This window comes from Epinephelus moara, chromosome 18 (assembly GCF_006386435.1).
Source record: "Epinephelus moara isolate mb chromosome 18, YSFRI_EMoa_1.0, whole genome shotgun sequence".
NCBI classification, from domain to species: domain Eukaryota; kingdom Metazoa; phylum Chordata; class Actinopteri; order Perciformes; family Serranidae; genus Epinephelus; species Epinephelus moara.
Genome location: NC_065523.1, coordinates 35,114,288 through 35,131,192, shown reverse-complemented (window position 1 = coordinate 35,131,192; position 16,905 = coordinate 35,114,288). Strand labels below are relative to the sequence as shown.

The 16,905-nt window shown below is 43.7% G+C and overlaps 1 protein-coding gene across 3 annotated transcripts in view; it reads right to left on the bottom strand.

Annotated features, from left to right (window-relative positions):
• engl (endoglin, like) overlaps nucleotides 1-16,905 on the bottom strand; it is a 22,660-nt gene that overhangs the window by 1,724 nt on the left and 4,031 nt on the right. For all 3 annotated transcript variants that reach the window (XM_050069215.1, XM_050069216.1, XM_050069217.1), the window contains 13 exons: nucleotides 14,067-14,204; nucleotides 13,772-13,946; nucleotides 13,078-13,249; nucleotides 12,840-12,984; nucleotides 12,191-12,383; nucleotides 11,773-11,942; nucleotides 9,716-9,871; nucleotides 7,654-7,737; nucleotides 6,212-6,469; nucleotides 5,383-5,910; nucleotides 4,528-4,672; nucleotides 4,353-4,454; nucleotides 2,694-2,808 (listed from right to left, as the gene is read on the bottom strand). In XM_050069215.1, the coding sequence (XP_049925172.1) occupies nucleotides 2,696-2,808; nucleotides 4,353-4,454; nucleotides 4,528-4,672; nucleotides 5,383-5,910; nucleotides 6,212-6,469; nucleotides 7,654-7,737; nucleotides 9,716-9,871; nucleotides 11,773-11,942; nucleotides 12,191-12,383; nucleotides 12,840-12,984; nucleotides 13,078-13,249; nucleotides 13,772-13,946; nucleotides 14,067-14,204 (2,379 nt within the window). In that variant the 3' untranslated portion in view covers nucleotides 2,694-2,695. The remainder of the gene's footprint in view (nucleotides 1-2,693; nucleotides 2,809-4,352; nucleotides 4,455-4,527; nucleotides 4,673-5,382; nucleotides 5,911-6,211; nucleotides 6,470-7,653; nucleotides 7,738-9,715; nucleotides 9,872-11,772; nucleotides 11,943-12,190; nucleotides 12,384-12,839; nucleotides 12,985-13,077; nucleotides 13,250-13,771; nucleotides 13,947-14,066; nucleotides 14,205-16,905) is intronic.

The following is a 16,905-nucleotide window of genomic DNA, read 5'->3' as shown; positions in this document are numbered from 1 at the left end:
ATGTGTTCCTCATGAGGAGAGGCATCTCTGTGCAAAGTTTCATGTCTCTACGACATACGGGGCATGAGATATGCCCATTCAAAGTTTGCAATTTCAATCGCTATAGCGCCCCCCTTTGGCCAACTGATGTAATATTGCTTCATTGGCATCCTCCCATGACCCTCTACCACTGTGCCACATTTCACATGGATTGACCAAGTCAGTGAGGAGACAAACGTGGAACAGACACACACACAGAGTTTTCGTCATTATATAGTACGATAAGAGATGGCAGAGCTGTGTGAAATGGCATTTGTAAATAATTTTCAATCATTTGTATTTGTAAAAGTCAGAAGAATATGCATCATGTAACACCTTGCATGCTTAGAAATAAACTTGATTTATCGTGTAAGAACGTTATTTCATCCTCTTTGTGTTTTTTAATTTAAAAGCTCTGTTTGTTGTATATTTGTCTGATAATCAGGAATCTAGAAAGCATCCTGATAAAGACATGATGACACACACTTCCAAACTGTCATGTCTCCAGCAGTGTTTGACAGGTTTAAGGGCTGATTTACGAGCACACACTTCCTGATCATCATTTGAAAACCTCAACATCTCTCTATTTATGCTCTCAACAAATAACTAATGTGAGACAACTAGGACTTGTCCCCAGGTTTGTTGTAAATCAAACCATAAACCTCCCCAAACAGTCCGGACTGAGTCCCATGGGGATCAGCAGTGAAGTCCGGCGCCAGGTGGCCGTTGCTCTGCTGCCATTCAGCAGCTGAGGGGCAGCTGCCATGCTGCATTTGAAGATAATTACAAGCACGGCCTTTGTCGACTTTCACTGTCCGATAGTCGACCATTAACATTTTTATCACATCTCGTCTCGTCTCGACTTTCAATGAAGTGAACATTGTCAGCAATGGCTGCGCTCTCTCCAGCACCAAACAGGAAGCAGAAAACTAGGCAGACAGTTAACATGGGGAGGACGTGAACAAGTCTCAGTTCTCTTGTACTGTGGGAAAGGAGGAGAAACTGGTGGAGCTATGGGGTGATCAAGAGTGCGTTTAATTTGGTGTTTGATCCACCAACCGCCACTTATTTTCATGACAAATCTTAATTTTTGAAACAGCTGGCCTCTCCTCCCACTGAAATAGTGGAGGAGGCTGGTGGTAAGTTGAGGCAACAAAATCCAAAATGTAAAGTTTGTGCACAAATACAGTTTCTTTATAGATTATATTGATGCCGAATTGTCAAGAACACTGTTGACCTGTGATGCCTTTGGTCTTGTGTTTCTAGAGTTATGTGTTTTTGCAGATATGTAGGGAATTGTTCAAATGTCATATTTCTTAAAGGGAGTTTGGCGTAATATTTTCCACCAGCAGCAGGACGGGACATAACCTCAAAATCTTGTTGTCGTCTTGAAAATAGTGACCCTGCAAGATCCCTGGTCTTTGTAAAATCTTATAGCGTGTAACTAAAAAGTCACATTGTCTTTAGATGTGAGAGGGTGTCAGACTGAAGTCTTTTCAGAGTCTTCTCGTGTGTGGTAGGTATTAAATACAAACTAATCTAACGAAGGGATGAAGTGCAGGTGGAGAGATTGGTGGAGAAGCTCAGGTGTGGGGAATTAGCTGATTAGGCAGGAGAAGAGGCAGGGAGCTGATTGGAAAACTCTGGGAGCAGGGAAAGACTAACGAGGCTGATACACAGCAGGTGTGTGGATGGGTGAAGAAGGGAAAGGCAGCTAGGGATCAAAATCCTCTTAATCACTGTGTACATTTACAAGCACATAATATTCTGTATTTTTCCCTTATCCCAAATGTTTCTACTAAGCTGTTAAATGACAAATGAAAATGAATGTTTCACTAGTATTCCTGTTTACATGCAGCAGTGCATACTCCCATTAACGTGTCCGAACATGTCGTTTATAACGTCAAACTATGGAAAAGTGAAACTGCTGAGTCGCTTGTGCCGTTTTGCTTTTTTGAATCAAAATAGGATTTCTTAGGATTAGGATCCAATAGATCAATTTTTCTTTCTGGAGTTTCAACAACCGCAAAATTTGTGGAACATATGGACACATACAGTACGGAAGCGTATTGCATTCACTTGACAAATAAAAAAGCCCTGTTTTTCGGAGTAATTTTTTCTGTTTTTCGGAGTAATTTATTTATTTTTCTGTTTTTTTGTGTGTAAGTTTTTCTGTTTTTCAGAGTAATTTATTTATTTTTCTGTTTTTTTTGTGTGTAAGTTTTTCTGTTTTTCAGAGTAATTTATTTATTTTTCTGTTTTTTTTTGTAAGTTTTTCTGTTTTTCGGAGTAATTTTTTCCCTGTTTTTCGAGGTATTTTTTTCTGTTTTTCATGGTAATTTTTTTCCTGAACGAGGAGACGGGGTACTTCAAAATCTCGCGAGAAGCTCCCACCTGGCACCTGCATGTGACCCCTGCATCCATGGTGACTCCTGCTCATGGATGTATTTTGCATCCGTGCTCGACTGCATCCTTCTAGTGTAGGCCTATCGCTCAGTGTAACAGGTTAGGTTAGTAACAGGTAACTGCTACATTCCGAAAAAGGCCTAGTTCAGAGGAATATGCTGTGACATGTATTAAATTCAGGATATTGTCCTACTCAGAATATCAGTTGGCATGTAAACGTAGTAGGTTTGGGATCATGTAAGCCAGTGATTCTTAACTCTAGATCTTACCTCTACACCAAGCTGGAGGACTGGTCAGACAGTGACGGTGGATTCCAGATGTTGTGGCCTTCCTGAGTGTGGTCTGTTAAATGACTTTCTCCTCTGAGTGATGTTGGACGTGCACCTTCAAAAGATATAAAAATATATTCCTTTTATACTGTCTCTACACGACCACAGATGGAAAATAACATCAGCTATAAAGAATATTTAATAACGTTCAATGTGTCACCTAGGTACGATAACTGTCTCATATCATGGTATTACAGAATCTATATTAATATCAGTCAGAAGGACCCTTACATGAATGAAAACAGAAGGTTTATTGTTAGTGGAACAAATGTTTTATCACTACAACTAAAACTTGAAACCATTTTGTTAATGAAAGTATGTGTAAAAAAAAATCTCCCCTTAGAAAATATTTTTATATATTATTCAGTGACATGGTGTCTCTTCGTTGTTATGCAGATGATACACAGATGTACCTTCCTGTTAGATCCACAGACCCTGGAATGATGTGTTCACTTAGTGACTGTCTTACTGATGTTAAAAGCTGAATGTCAAAAATTTTCTTCAGCTGAACTCAGACAAAATAGAGATTGTTGTCATCGGGCCGCAGCACATTACTCCTGTTGGAAAATATCCAACCTGTTGCAAGAAATCTCAGAGTCTGGTTTGACAGTAATTTAAGTTTTGAGCAGCATGTCACAAAGCTTGTGCTCATCAGGTTAGAAATAAAGGCGCTGTTTGTAAGAATGTGGCCAAAACGGTTACTGCACTCAAATTCAAAATACTACGGCGAGTTGTGTCCGCCCCCCCTCCCCTACAGATTCGAGGTTGCTGGACAGCGGCATGCTGGAGACTGATTTGTTTGCCCATGGGCGGCTGCCGTGGCAGGGCCGCATCGCCACGTCCTTGATCTTCGGTTTTCCAGCAGACCGTTCGAGCAAGTCCGGCTTCTCTGCTGCTGATGCTGCTGCCAGGATACAGCGGAGGAGGAGCCGGCTGCTAATGCTATGTACCGGGACACTGCTAATGCTGCTTGCTGTGCTGCTAACGTTTGTTTCTCAAAAAAATCAGTCGTGTCGATGACCCACCTGCACATGGGCTACAATGTATGATCGAAAATGAATAACAGTTGAAAGTATTCGAAATGTCCATCCCCGTCTAGCTATGATGCTAGTTAGCCAACTTTGGCTAAAGCTTACCTGTCGAGGAGAAGAGTAGCCACTTCGACATCCGATTTCAAATTCTTCTCCGCTTTCAACTGTCTCCACCGTTCACAAGCATCTCCTATATAGAGCCTCGCTTTGCCTCGAGTTTTGTCTTTGCGTTTTTGGGAATCATAACGTGTCGTTTGGGTTTAGTCACACCGTCAGCCACTGTAGCTCAGTCGTAACTACTGGCAACCCGGATGCTGAAACTCTACTGACTGTGTGACTGGTAGACGGCGGTGGGTGGCGCAACAGGCCGAAACACAAATTCAAAACATAAACATGATTTGCGGACCATAAATTTTTTTTTAAATGTGAATATTCTGGCTGTACTATTGTTGTCGGTGAGATCAGTATGTTATATGAACATTATTTCTTAGTCTCTGTGACATATTAGGAGGATTTTANCACCTTTTAGTACCAGTTTCCAGTGGTTGAAGGAAGCTGATCTCATTACCTGTGTAATAATAGATGCACCACAGCCCCCCCATCAGACTGACACCCATCACAAAGGCAGCGAAGACGATTCCCATCACTGGTCCCGTCTGCACCACAGAGCCTGGAGACACACACAGTGTTCATGACGATAGGTTAAACAGTCTCACGGTAACATAAAGATAAAAGATACTCACTGCTGTGCTCTGGGTCTGGACTGGCCACTGGGGAGACACTCAGTCTCTTGGTCCTTTGGCCAGCAGGGGGCCTCAGCAGTTTGGGTGCCAGGGAGCTTATAGGCTGGGTGACGACCATCGGCCTGGAGAGGTTTCTGATCTCACACTGAGATGGAGACACAGGAGAAGGCCTGTGTGTTAGTGATGGGCAAAGCAATCATTTTAAGTTAAAAAGATTTGTTTCAAAGATCCACTGAATCTTTCGGTGGTCCCACTAACCAAACTGAAACACAGCTAAACATTCAGTTCAGCTCGGTGACTAGTCAACTGAGAGCAGAGAAGTTTAATAAATATATCATTTGCAAACTGGAAGCTGAATCCTCCCCTGCAGCACTTATATTTTCACAAACCCTAATTGTTCAATAAAATGTTTGTTACTACTGAAACTTCAAGACACAGATGGGAGGGAGAGGGGGTGGTTTGAGCAACTCATCGTCTGTCACTCAGGATTCATGTTCCCTCTGTGGTGCGTTGAGTGAATGAATCACTGAACATTATTACTCACTCAACAAGTCCCTGCACATTTGCTGTCTGAGAAGTCAACTGATGTCAGTTTGGTGTCATGGCTCCCAACCAATCAGAGCTGCTGATTGGCAGATATTTCCAGTCTTTGTACCACTTGTACTCTAACAGCCGTTATCTGTCACCTATGCTTTAGCCTTAGCATTCACACATGAGCATAGTATCAGTGCTCTCATCGTACTCTTAACAAGACGGTGATTTCCCAAAGTATCAAACTGCATTTGACAGGATGCTTTATTTTGCACCTGTTCTGTGCTATGAAACGTAGCTCTGATGTGTTGATTGTTTGTGTACCTGATGTCTGGGTGATCTAGATACAAGTGGGGGGATATGTAGCCCACCCTCACAGTCATTCTTTATAGTTTCCTTCGTGGGTTTCCCTCTTTTTAAGTCAGAGACACAGAGGCGAAGGCTGCAGTGGAGGAACTGCATAGAGTCATTATAAACAGGTTGCAGGATGAAACTAAATCTCAGGGGCTGCATCTCCTCCTCTGCTCCCACGTTTCTGCTGCTCCGTTCTTTCCTTTCTGACGCTTCTCTCCCCCTTCTGTCAAATTTGCGTCGGAGCGGGACATCTCCATCTCCATCTCTGCTTTCTTCTGGTCCATCTGTCTCTTCCTTTTCCTCTTCCAGTTCACCATCATCTCCGACCTCTTCTTTTTCCTCTTCATCTTTTGTCTTTGCACCGAGGGTCAGTGAGGGATCTGAGGAACAGCCGTCGCTGATGACAGTCCAGAAACGAGACTTTTTTGGGTCTGACTGAGGAGAGACCACACATGACTGCACCTCCAAGACATCTATGAAGGAGCCTTTGGCAGAAATCTGCAGTAGGACAGATAATGAAACAGCGATGAAGAAGACAAACTGCAGTTGAATGTTTGGACAAGATGTTTGATACGAGAGTGTAATAATGCACTATGAAGTCAGTTGGTAACAAACATATAATTTTCGGTGATCAAAATGTTTATTAGAGTTTAGAATAATGAAATATCAACACCAACGAAGGTCTTAACTTCAAAGAATTTAGTGTTCTTTGTTTTTAAAATCAAAAGAACAGAAAATATCCCCCACACACACACACACACACACACACACACACACACACACACACACACACACACACCTCAACATAGACACGGTGGTCTGCGGTTATGACACAGGGGCCAATCCGCCTCTGCTCGTAGCTCTCAGTGACGAAGAGTTTCAAAGTAAGAAAAGGCCCAGATCTGTGTCTGGGTGTCAGTAGTTGGCTCATTCCTCTATCAGGCACTGGACCCTCGGGTGCCCAGGGGACCAGCTCTGCCTGAGGAATTTTTACATCATCGTCATCATCGTCGTCAGCAGATCTGGGGAGGGTGGGGACTGCAGCCAAACAGCTAAACTGAAAAGAGAAACAGGAGATTACAGGTTAAAAATATTCAGAGGGCCGATTATGCTCATTTTCAGGTTCATCCTTGTATTTTGGGTTTCTACTAGAACATGTTTGCAACATCTTATTTTCCTCATAATAACTGTGTCTCAATTCAGGGGCTGCAGCCTTCGATGGTTTGGCTAATACAGTCTTCAAAGGATGTGGCCGACGTTGACCGTGAAGGCCACGTCCCACGCCCCAAGAATGGAGACACAGCTACTGCCTCTGTTGGAACACCTATATTCAACCTCTGTCTGAGACGCTCCGTTTTAGCGTCTCTTTAAGCCCCCGTGCTCTGATTGGTCAGTGTTTCCAGGCTCCTGCATGTCAGTGTCTCTGCACCGTCATTGCAGCCAAAAATAAAGTCCCCTATATAAGCTTCTAAACCAAAATCCTAACAACCAGACACATTCCAGCAGGAATATAATCTGAAATTGGGAGAAATTAATAACATCAGCAACTAACATTACATATTTTCCTGACGTTAGCATGTAGCTACATGTAGCAGTGTACTTGCAGCCAGGGGATGGTTGTGTGTAGCAGAACTTTCTACCATGAAAAGTCACCAATAAAAGCTTCTTAACCAAAATCTTGAATATGATCTTAAATCATGAGGAATTAACATCGGCAACCAAGATTATTAGCTACATGTAGCAGTGTACTTGCAGCTGGGGAATGACTGTGTATAGCGGCACTTTCTCCTGTGAAAAATTCACCGATATAAGATTTCAAAGACAACCGGACATGCTTCAGCAGAAATATGATCTTAAATTGGCATGAAATTAACAACATCCCCAACCAAGATTACAGGTTTCCCTGACATTAGCATGTAGCTACATGTAGCAGTGTATGTAATGTAAACACTTGCAGTAGCATGCCTGAAGCAGATGACCATATAAAGAAATCCGTAATCCGTAAGTAAAATAAAACCTTGGAAAAAGAGTTCTCAGAACAATTTGAAGCTTACAAGATTACTTTTACATATGTTTACCACATAATTTGAAACTTTGGCCATGTTTAATATGAACATTCGACACTGTAACATTCTATACGACAGAAAAAATAAAGAAAAGTATAATAGGTTCCCTTAAATGAATGATGGGTAAGATTTATTGTACCAAAAATGAAGGTATGAAGATATACAGATATCTCACATGTATGCCGAGTGGAGTTTTGGACCTCCTTTCCGTCTCATTGCGTGCCAGAATGGTCTGAGGCTCGTCTCTCCATAATAACACCTGGCCAGAGAAAAGGGAGACATGTATGGGATAATTCATTGCAACTATGTAAGCCCAGTTTTCCACATTGCCTCTCACCCTAAACATGGTATATTCCAGGCTGTTCTCACAAATATTTCATATGTTTTCCTACGAAAAACAATCCACCCAAATTCCTACATATCCCACATATTTTGAAAGGCTGCGATCACGTGATCAATGCGCCAATGGCAGTAAACAAGGACGCAGTCCTGAGCACTTGAGGCAGGTTGGGGTGGTGGATGGGTCACAAAAAAATTGACTTTTGCCTGGGACTTTCCCCTGGAGTCACGTGCTCAGATTCTTGTGAACTATGACTTGTAGGTGCTAAATCGTAGGCAACTGGACTTGCTTGCGTCTCTTGAAGACGTTTCGCCTCTCATCCAAGAAGCTTCTTCAGTTCTAAATGACTGGTACGAAGTTACAGGCTTTAAACCCTGTGTGGGTGGGAACCCTTGCAGAGTCATAGGGGTCACGTGAGCTCTTAGTTTCAGAGTCATTAAGGTCACAATGTGAGTCGTTGACCCACCTGGCCACCATGTGAGTCGTTAGGTGGGACCAGGGGTGAATGGGTGCGAAGTCATCTGGGGAGGGATCCCAAGACTGCATTGTAGGTGGGGGATAAGTAGTGTCGTGAGCCACCCGCTCTGTTTAACGATGGTCGTTCCAGCTTGACGTAGGTGGCTTCTTTTACTCCTCTTTCAAACTATCTTTCCTCCCCGGCCAAGATGTGCACATTGCTGTCCTCAAAGAAGGAGCAACTTCGTACCAGTCATTTAGAACTGAAGAAGCTTCTTTTATGAGAGAAGAAACGTCTTCAAGAAACGCAAGCAAGTCCAGTTGCCTACAATACTAGCACGTACGATTACCATGACCTGTTTGACTGAGAATCCGACTTATGAGAGAATCGCCGAAGGACTGACCAGCCGCGGCTTCCCTCCCACGTCACTGTTTATGTCACACGCTGAGCTACACGTTTTGTTACTTGCTCACGCCCCCCATTGCCCCGAAAAAGGCACATTCTGTATAAACAAAAGTAGGTAGGTGGCATTTTGCTGCACTCCCCGATTTTGTTTTTATACTGCCAATGCTGAAGAAAGACTGATTGGGCAGTCTTGTCCAGTCCAAAAATTAAAATCAGATCTTTTCTATCCTCTGCTAACCTGGAAGAAGTTAGCCACACTTTTATTTCATCCCTATTTAGAGAACTGCAGTTATTCATGTTAAATTTATCTTTCTTGATGGCAGTTTTTTTATGTGCCTTAAAACATGGTTATTATGTCATCAAGACTGAAAGAAGCATTTATTTTTACACGTTACAGACACACTTTTGCTTGAGTGTTTCATTACACACACCTTCTGCCTCTGTTGGTCGCCTTTTTACCTTTCTCTAAATCACTCTGTGTCCTCCCTCCTTCCATTTTCCTGCCTCTGAACCGAGACTTTCTCTCACTTAATTTGCCCTCATGCAGCGTCCCGTAGTTACGCTTTAACTCAGCACTGTTCTGGTCAAGATGACCTGGGTCACACAAGTCTCACAAGGGACAACTTCCTCTAACCACCGTGTCAAGTGTCCATTATGCACCTCTTGTTTTTGTTTCTGCCACGTCTGATAAACTTTAACCTTATTTTGAATCCAGATGATCTTCCCTCTGTGCTCTTAAAGCTTCACTTCGTCTGTCTCTGCTGTTTTCTCCTCCCTAAACCTCATCTCTAATTTCCTCTGCCTCTGTTGGCGAATGTAAATTATTTTTAACAACTATAACATTGTACTTTTAAAATACCAGAGAATTCTATAAATGTTAAGTGAAAAAGAAAATATAGATTATTTCTGGAATAAAATAAACAAATTTAATTTGGTAAAAATGAACGTAACACAGGGTTTAAAAGACAACAAAGTATTTAAGATACATCATTTTGTAAATCTCTAAACCCTGTCTGTCCGACATTCTTGTCTCACCATGTTTTTGTACTGCACCCCTCTAGGCTGTCCCAGGAGAAGACCCTCAGTCCCACAGGAAATGACTGGGAACACCAACAGGAAATGACTCCCATTGGACTGAGCCTGGCATGTCGAGTCTCGTAGAGTCACGGCAGCCACTGGGACAGACAGGCTCTGAAGAAGAGAACTGGTGTGAGACGACGTAACTTTCAAATGTAAAAATGTTTCTATACACACAGCTGGTTTAACAGCCATCATTACATCATGATCATTTGAACATGACCACGGGCACGGATACACATGCTTCATACAGTAACCCAGTGTTTCCCAAACACTGATTTATTTTATTGTAGAGCTCTCTCTGTTTATCAGGCCACCAATTAGACAAGAATTAGCTGCTAGCCACCCCACGGGCCCTCTGCCTTACTCCCTGCAGCTTCTGTTGGCTTGTTTTGAACAATGGAGGAGGATGATACGAGCGCACTCTGGCACAAACTGGACAGTGTCTGAATGTACCGTTCGGTTATCCAGAGCACCGAACTCTGCCAGTGGCAGAGCGCACTCCGTGTGACAAGACCCCGGACTTTGCTTGACGTGAATGTGTGATTAACTTAACCGCTAGTTCATTCATGTAGAAATATAACGCTCCGTTTCTTCCACCAACAGGGCTCTCATTTTAGTGTAGAGCGTCAGACTGAATTTACCAACGCACCATGTCAGGTCACTCACTCTCCGGGACCGCCAGTGTTACTTGAATAAGTAAACACTGACCAACGGGACCAGACTGGCCGACCCGTATGCTCTCACTCAGTGGATGGATGATGTCAAAGGAAGCCAATCTTACAAAGGAGGACCACACTTGTTTGTTTTGCTATGGAAGCTAACGTTAGCTAATGTGCTAAAAAGTTAGCGTTCCAGAGAAATCCAATATTCCTCTTAATCCCTCCCCAGTTTCTGATGAGGTGGACATAGACCCCGCCCACTCAACTGAGTAGGCTTGCATCTCTGGTCTGGCATACTGCAATGAATTTGCGATTTATCTCGTCCAAACGATGGACGGACCAATGAACGCCGGGGGTCTAGCGATAAGCCAATCAGCGCCACGCTGATGTCAAGCTGTACGCCGGTGGGTAACTGGTGAGGATAGCAACAATGGCGACCGCTACAGATCCTACAGACCACATTAACGATGCTATCGAGGTATTTCGCCACTACTCGCGTTAATGGAGGACCAAATTAAGGAAGCTGCTAAACTGGATTTAACAGCGATGCAGCTGGGCGTGTACGACAATGGAGACATTTTAAAAGGGCAATGCTCGCTTGTTTCCGGCACCCCCGAGGCATGGATACTAATGACGTCAGATTCTGGGTGAGTCGTTGATCTCTACTGATTGGTTAGGGAAAAAATCAAATTCCCTCCCCCTTGTAAATCACCTTCAATGGAGGCGATGTCAGACTGAAGGTTCTGGGAGCTTCAGTCTGACACTCAGGCTACCCTGTTACATTATTCCTTCAAGAGCCCTTTCTGGTCAGACCTTAATACCAACTTTTTGCTGCATTGAAAACATACCCAATGGTGACGCCACAGTGTCGCATCAAACCGAAACATGAATTTTGTAGATTGTTGCACCCCTACTTCATGAACTGAATTAATCAGGGTCCTTATTTAACATAACATCATCTATATCAAAACATCTGTTTACAAAGTCTCACATTACTCATGCAGTATAATACAATTCTAATTTATTCAGTTATACATGTAGTTTTGCTAAAACAGGACATTATAAAACACTTCCACCGAGGGCATATGCCCACGTGAGCTCAAAGGTCAAACAAATGCACATGCCGAGGTACGCTACTCGTCCGTTTTAGCAAAAATGCCTGTGTTTGGGAGGTATTTCCTCACACGACTGGATAAATAAGACTTGGATTATACTGTTCGAGTTGTGTAAGAGTTTGTAAACGAGTTAATTGTCACATAAACGGTCATTTTGTGGGTGAAGTGTTCCTTTAAGTTGTGGCAGCTAGCTTCTCTCTTTATGATTTGTTTACATCTAATACTGAGGTATGAAGACCTGCAGGATGTGTTGGTCCACAGTCACGCTGAGGCGTCCGTCCTCACACTGCACCGTGAAACTCTCTCGGCCTCCTCCTGCTCTGCCTCCACCGCTCAGCCACTGCCTCAGCCGGCGCTCCTCGGCCCAGGGAGGCCTCACAACCAGAGGATTCATCACTGCAACCGCGTCTGTGGCACAGACAGAGAGGAGACACAGAGACGGTCACGCGGAGACATTAAATACTCACACATACACTTCAATACCGTTCATTCAACATATACGATTGAAATATTCTGCTTTCATTTCCCATCCTCCATCTTAAAAGGGACACAGAAGAGTGAGGAAATGATTCTCCTTTACGTACAGGAAATCAGGAACTAAAGCGTCCAGGTCACTCACACAGTGATGGAAACAAGAGACACACAGGGGTCCTGACCTGTCCCGCCCCCAGCCAGCTGGATCACAAAGCGATTGGCCAGGTCAGCCTCAGTGTATGAGGTCACCTTGGTGTAGCCGCTCTCAGTGGCCCACACAAGAAGGTCAGATATGGTGGACAGGTCGGGGTTAACTGCACTGGACAGGGTCAGGTCAGGCTCAGGTGGGTAGGGCGGGGACACACTATTGGACGACTACGGAGAGAGACAGATACATAGACATCATGACAAGTACGTCATCAAAGTACAATCAAATAAATATGATGTGCAACGTGAAACTAAATGTGACTTTGCCCAGTTTGTCTGTTGTCGTGTAGCTCACTGCAGGCTAAGGGGCCGCACACGTGCCTCATCTTTAACCACCTGGAAAACGCAAGGTCGGGCGCTGGGTGCTACTCCTGTGCCTTTTCTGTGCCAGCTTTCAAGAGCACAGCAGTAGGTCGTGCCTGAGGTTGCTAGGCAAACTTAACAAGCATCATAGCCTGTTTACCTGAAATCCTGAGTGCAGAGCTGATCTTCTTCCAGGAGCTGTTTAGAAGTGTGTAGGCCTATTGTATTGTATTATATATTTAAAAAAGCAACTCTCCAGCAGTCGTTAGACACATAAACTAGATTAAAAATTCAGACACAAAGAAGAGACAGGGCCCTTACATGAATAGAAATATGACCCTGGACACCACTAGCAACGATGGCCCAGTTGACTGGCACAGAGCTGCTGAGAATAAGCACAACCGCCTGGGTCTTTGAGTTGGCCACCAGTGGCACCAGAGAAACGATCACCTCCACCTGGAGAGAGCTGACAGAGACAGAGAGAGAGAGAGAGACAAGATTTAACTTTGCTCGGTCATATATGCTCTTGCGATGATTTTCCAAAGCGTCATGTCCTCACCCACAGAGCCCCGAGCCTGCCGAATGGAGCTTGATCACATGTACTTCCGGGCTGATCCCACCTGCTGGTGCGTCAGTGCAGCCCTGCACTTGCTGTGGCTGCAGCTCAGAGGTCATGTAGTTGTGGGAGAGGAACATGGACTGCAGCTGGCACACGGCAGGCAGGGTGGGATCTGTAAAATGGAGACAGAGCAAGAGGGAAGTAGGTTTTAAAGGATCGTTCTCCAATCTGAATCACCTGAGCCTGCGTTATGTCTGGGGCCGATAGAGCCAGTGCACGTATGTTTCGGTTGGTTGCCAGTTAACTTCAGAACTGATTTTAAGATTATTTTATTGACGTTTTCAGCTCAACATGGTTTAGCAGCCAGTTATATGGCTGAGCTTCTGACTGCCTATGCTCCAAGTCCTGACCTGAGGTCCTCCAGCCTGCCCTCGCTAGTCGTCCCTAGATCGAGGTTGGTAACTAAAGGTGGACGTGTTTTTGCCATCAAGGCCCCGAGGCTCTGGAAAACTCTGGTTTTTAAATCATTGCTTAAAACATATCTTTAAGTGCTATACAAATAACACTATGATAAACTATAGAAGCTGTAAAAACTGTATCGTGAATACATAACCTACATACAAACTACTACGAACAGCATGATGGTTGAAAATCATTCATCATCACTATAATATCTGGTTTCTTGGCGGCTCACCCTCTCCCAGTGGGACGTAGACTCGATTGCCGTGTGTGGAGTGTGTCAGAGAGGACAGGTTGCCGTGGTGTTTCAGAGCCCAGCGGTGCAGCGCGTGTGGACGAAAAGGCAGCGAATGCATCGTTTGGATGATCAAACGCAGGGAGTGGGACTGCACGCTGGAGTTTGAGGACACCTGGCAGATCAGAAGAAAATGTCAGGGGAAATATTAAAATGATTTAAACGTGCATTCAGATCAAATGAGAATTGGTAGTGGGTAGTGTCATATCACACAGATGTGATGACCCTCACTGACCTGCACCAGCACTGGGAGGTCAGGGGGCAGTCTCTCAGCCTCCAGCCACCAGGTGACTGGGAGCTTGGAGCTGAGCAGCAGGTGGAGCGTTCTGAGAGGTGAGGGGGACGCAGATAAAGGCTTCAGCAACACCGTCACCTGAAGACAGCGGAGGAAAGGGTGTGGTACAGTTATAAAGCCAGTGTATATGGAGTTCTAACTTCATGCATGTTCAGTGTGTATGAACGAGGACAGTTATAGGCCAACTAAATGGGAAATCCAATTTTTTCACATGCACACAGAGCTCTCAAATACAGACACATGCATTAATGGATGATGTCAGAGTGAGGGAGCTGCCCAAGGATAGGCACCCCAAGCAGTTGGGAGTTCAGTGCCTTGCTCAAGGGAACCTAAGCAACTGGCACCTCTCCACCTGCCAGCCAATACTCAGTGTTTGGTCTCAACAGGCACTTGAACTGGTGACCCTCCGGTTCCCAAGCCAAGTCCCTATGGACTGAGCTACTGTCACCAATGAGTGGCTGCATATCACCATCTCTCATTTCTGTTAAAGAAGACTGTTTGCTGCTGCCTTTTTATAAATCAAATATTTACTTACACTGCACTGTAATTTTCATTATCCAAATATTTTTATTGATTTTATTTGCACTGTACCTTTAATCTGTCTTAGTATATTTCAAACCTTTTATTTTAAATTCTTTAATGAAATCTTTTTAAATGTATTTTTACAATGTGTATTGTCTACATGTTGTCTTGATGCCGGTCATGTTTTATGTCGAGCACACTGTTGCTGAAATGTTCCATATAAATAAAACCTGCCCTGCCTTACTGTAGCATCACTGAATAAACTCTTACCTCAAAGTTAGCGAGCTAACGCTACTTAGAAATTTTTCTGTTTCATTTATTTGAAGACGTTAAATCATGCACATGTAAAAAACATACAGGAAATACAAGTCAAAGACTGGTCCTTAAACAAGACAAGGAAAATTAACTTAGCTACAGTTAATGTTCATAACATAGAATGGTACCTGCAAACTTCTAGCATTAGCTAGCTAAATTTGTCGGTGTTAGCATGCTGGCTAAATGCTTGAGGGAAACAGTAAATATATGTGTCAAGAAACAAAAATAATAGGAAAGAAGTTAAAAGTAAACTGAGCTGGTGAAAAATTAATAAATAATTATCATTTGGACAAGAAGGTGGAGCTGAGACTGAGACTGAGAACCCAAGGACACTTGCTGTGTCTTAAATCACTTCCGTTAGTAACTTATACTTCCATGTAGTATACTATGTGCACTACATAGTGGCGTAGTGCGCAAATTTCAGCAGGGTAGTGCTGTCTCAAACCAAACACGGCTGTTGTGCACTCACCGCAAATGACGACCGCAAATTAGGTAGTTAGCAAACTAGCATTAGCATTTGCGTTATCGTTCGTGGTACCAAATCATTACAGACTGCTAAATTAATATAGGCTTATACCCAACAACAGTATAGTGGTGCTTAGTGCAAAAAACACATGTATTTGTACAACGCAGCGATGTTCAGGGTCGCACAGTCCTCAGCCGCCATTTCCAGTTTGAAAAGTGGTCCCTCCCCTTCCGCTACGTAGCCAAGATGGCGACCATTGAGGGCGAGAAGTGTCCATAGTTCCACACTCAACTTCTTGACTGTTTTGCTAACATCTTGCCAAAGAATTGCAGTTGAAAATTAGCCAGCTGGCTAACACTGGCACATTTACAGAGATGTTAATTAATGTGCGTTGTCCTTATAAAAAAAAAAAAAAAAATTGAGATGAAATTACATTTTGCAACCAGTAGAGTCGCCCCCTGCTGGCTGTTAGAAAGAATGCAGGTTTAAGGCATTTCCTCATCACTTCACTCCATGTCTTTAACGATACATTTCTTTTTACAGTCAAATTAAAGGGATAGTGCACCCAAACATGAAAATTCAGCCATTATCTACTCACCTATATGCCGAGGGAGGCTCAGGTGAAGTTTTAGAGTCCTCACAACACTTACGGAGAATCAAGGAGAGAGGAGGTAGCAACACAACTCCACCTAATGGAAGCTGACGGCGCCCCAGATTCAAACGTCCAAAAACACATAATTAAAACCACAAAATATCTCCATACTGCTCGTCGGTAGTGATCCAAGTGTCCTGAAGCCCCGACATAAAAAGTTGTTTGGAAAAACGTCATTTGAACTCTGTTTTTAGCCTCATTGTAGCCTGTAGCTCTGACTGCCTCTCTGGGCCTCTATTCAGCTGTGGCGGCTGCTTCGTCCAGTAGCCTGAGTTCCACGTCCGTATACTCGGGCTTAAACAAATACGGCTCAGCAAAGAAATGCTGTTCCTCCTCAATTTCAAAGTCTTCAGACATGTTGGGCTGTCCTTTGCTAAAAGATCGAAGTGCAAATGATCTTTTACTGTGGTTACTGTTGTTTCTCCCTGTGGTGCACGTGTCACGTGATGCAAACACGGATGTACAGGTAAGCGAGCACACACACGAAGGCGGTGCCCATGTCTCACGGTCTAGCGCGACTGCGCACACGTGAACGCGGTGCACAGAGAGGCAGTTAGAGCTACAATCAATCAATCAATCAATCAATTTTATTTATAAAGCCCAATATCTCAAATCACAATTTGCCTCACAGGGCTTTACAGCATACGACATCCCTCTGTTCTTATGACCCTCACAGCGGATAAGGAAAAACTCCCCAAAAAAACCCTTTAACGGGGAAAAAAAAACGGTAGAAACCTCAGGAAGAGCAACTGAGGAGGGATCCCTCTTCCAGGACGGACAGACGTGCAATAGATGTCGTACAGAACAGATCAACATAATAAATT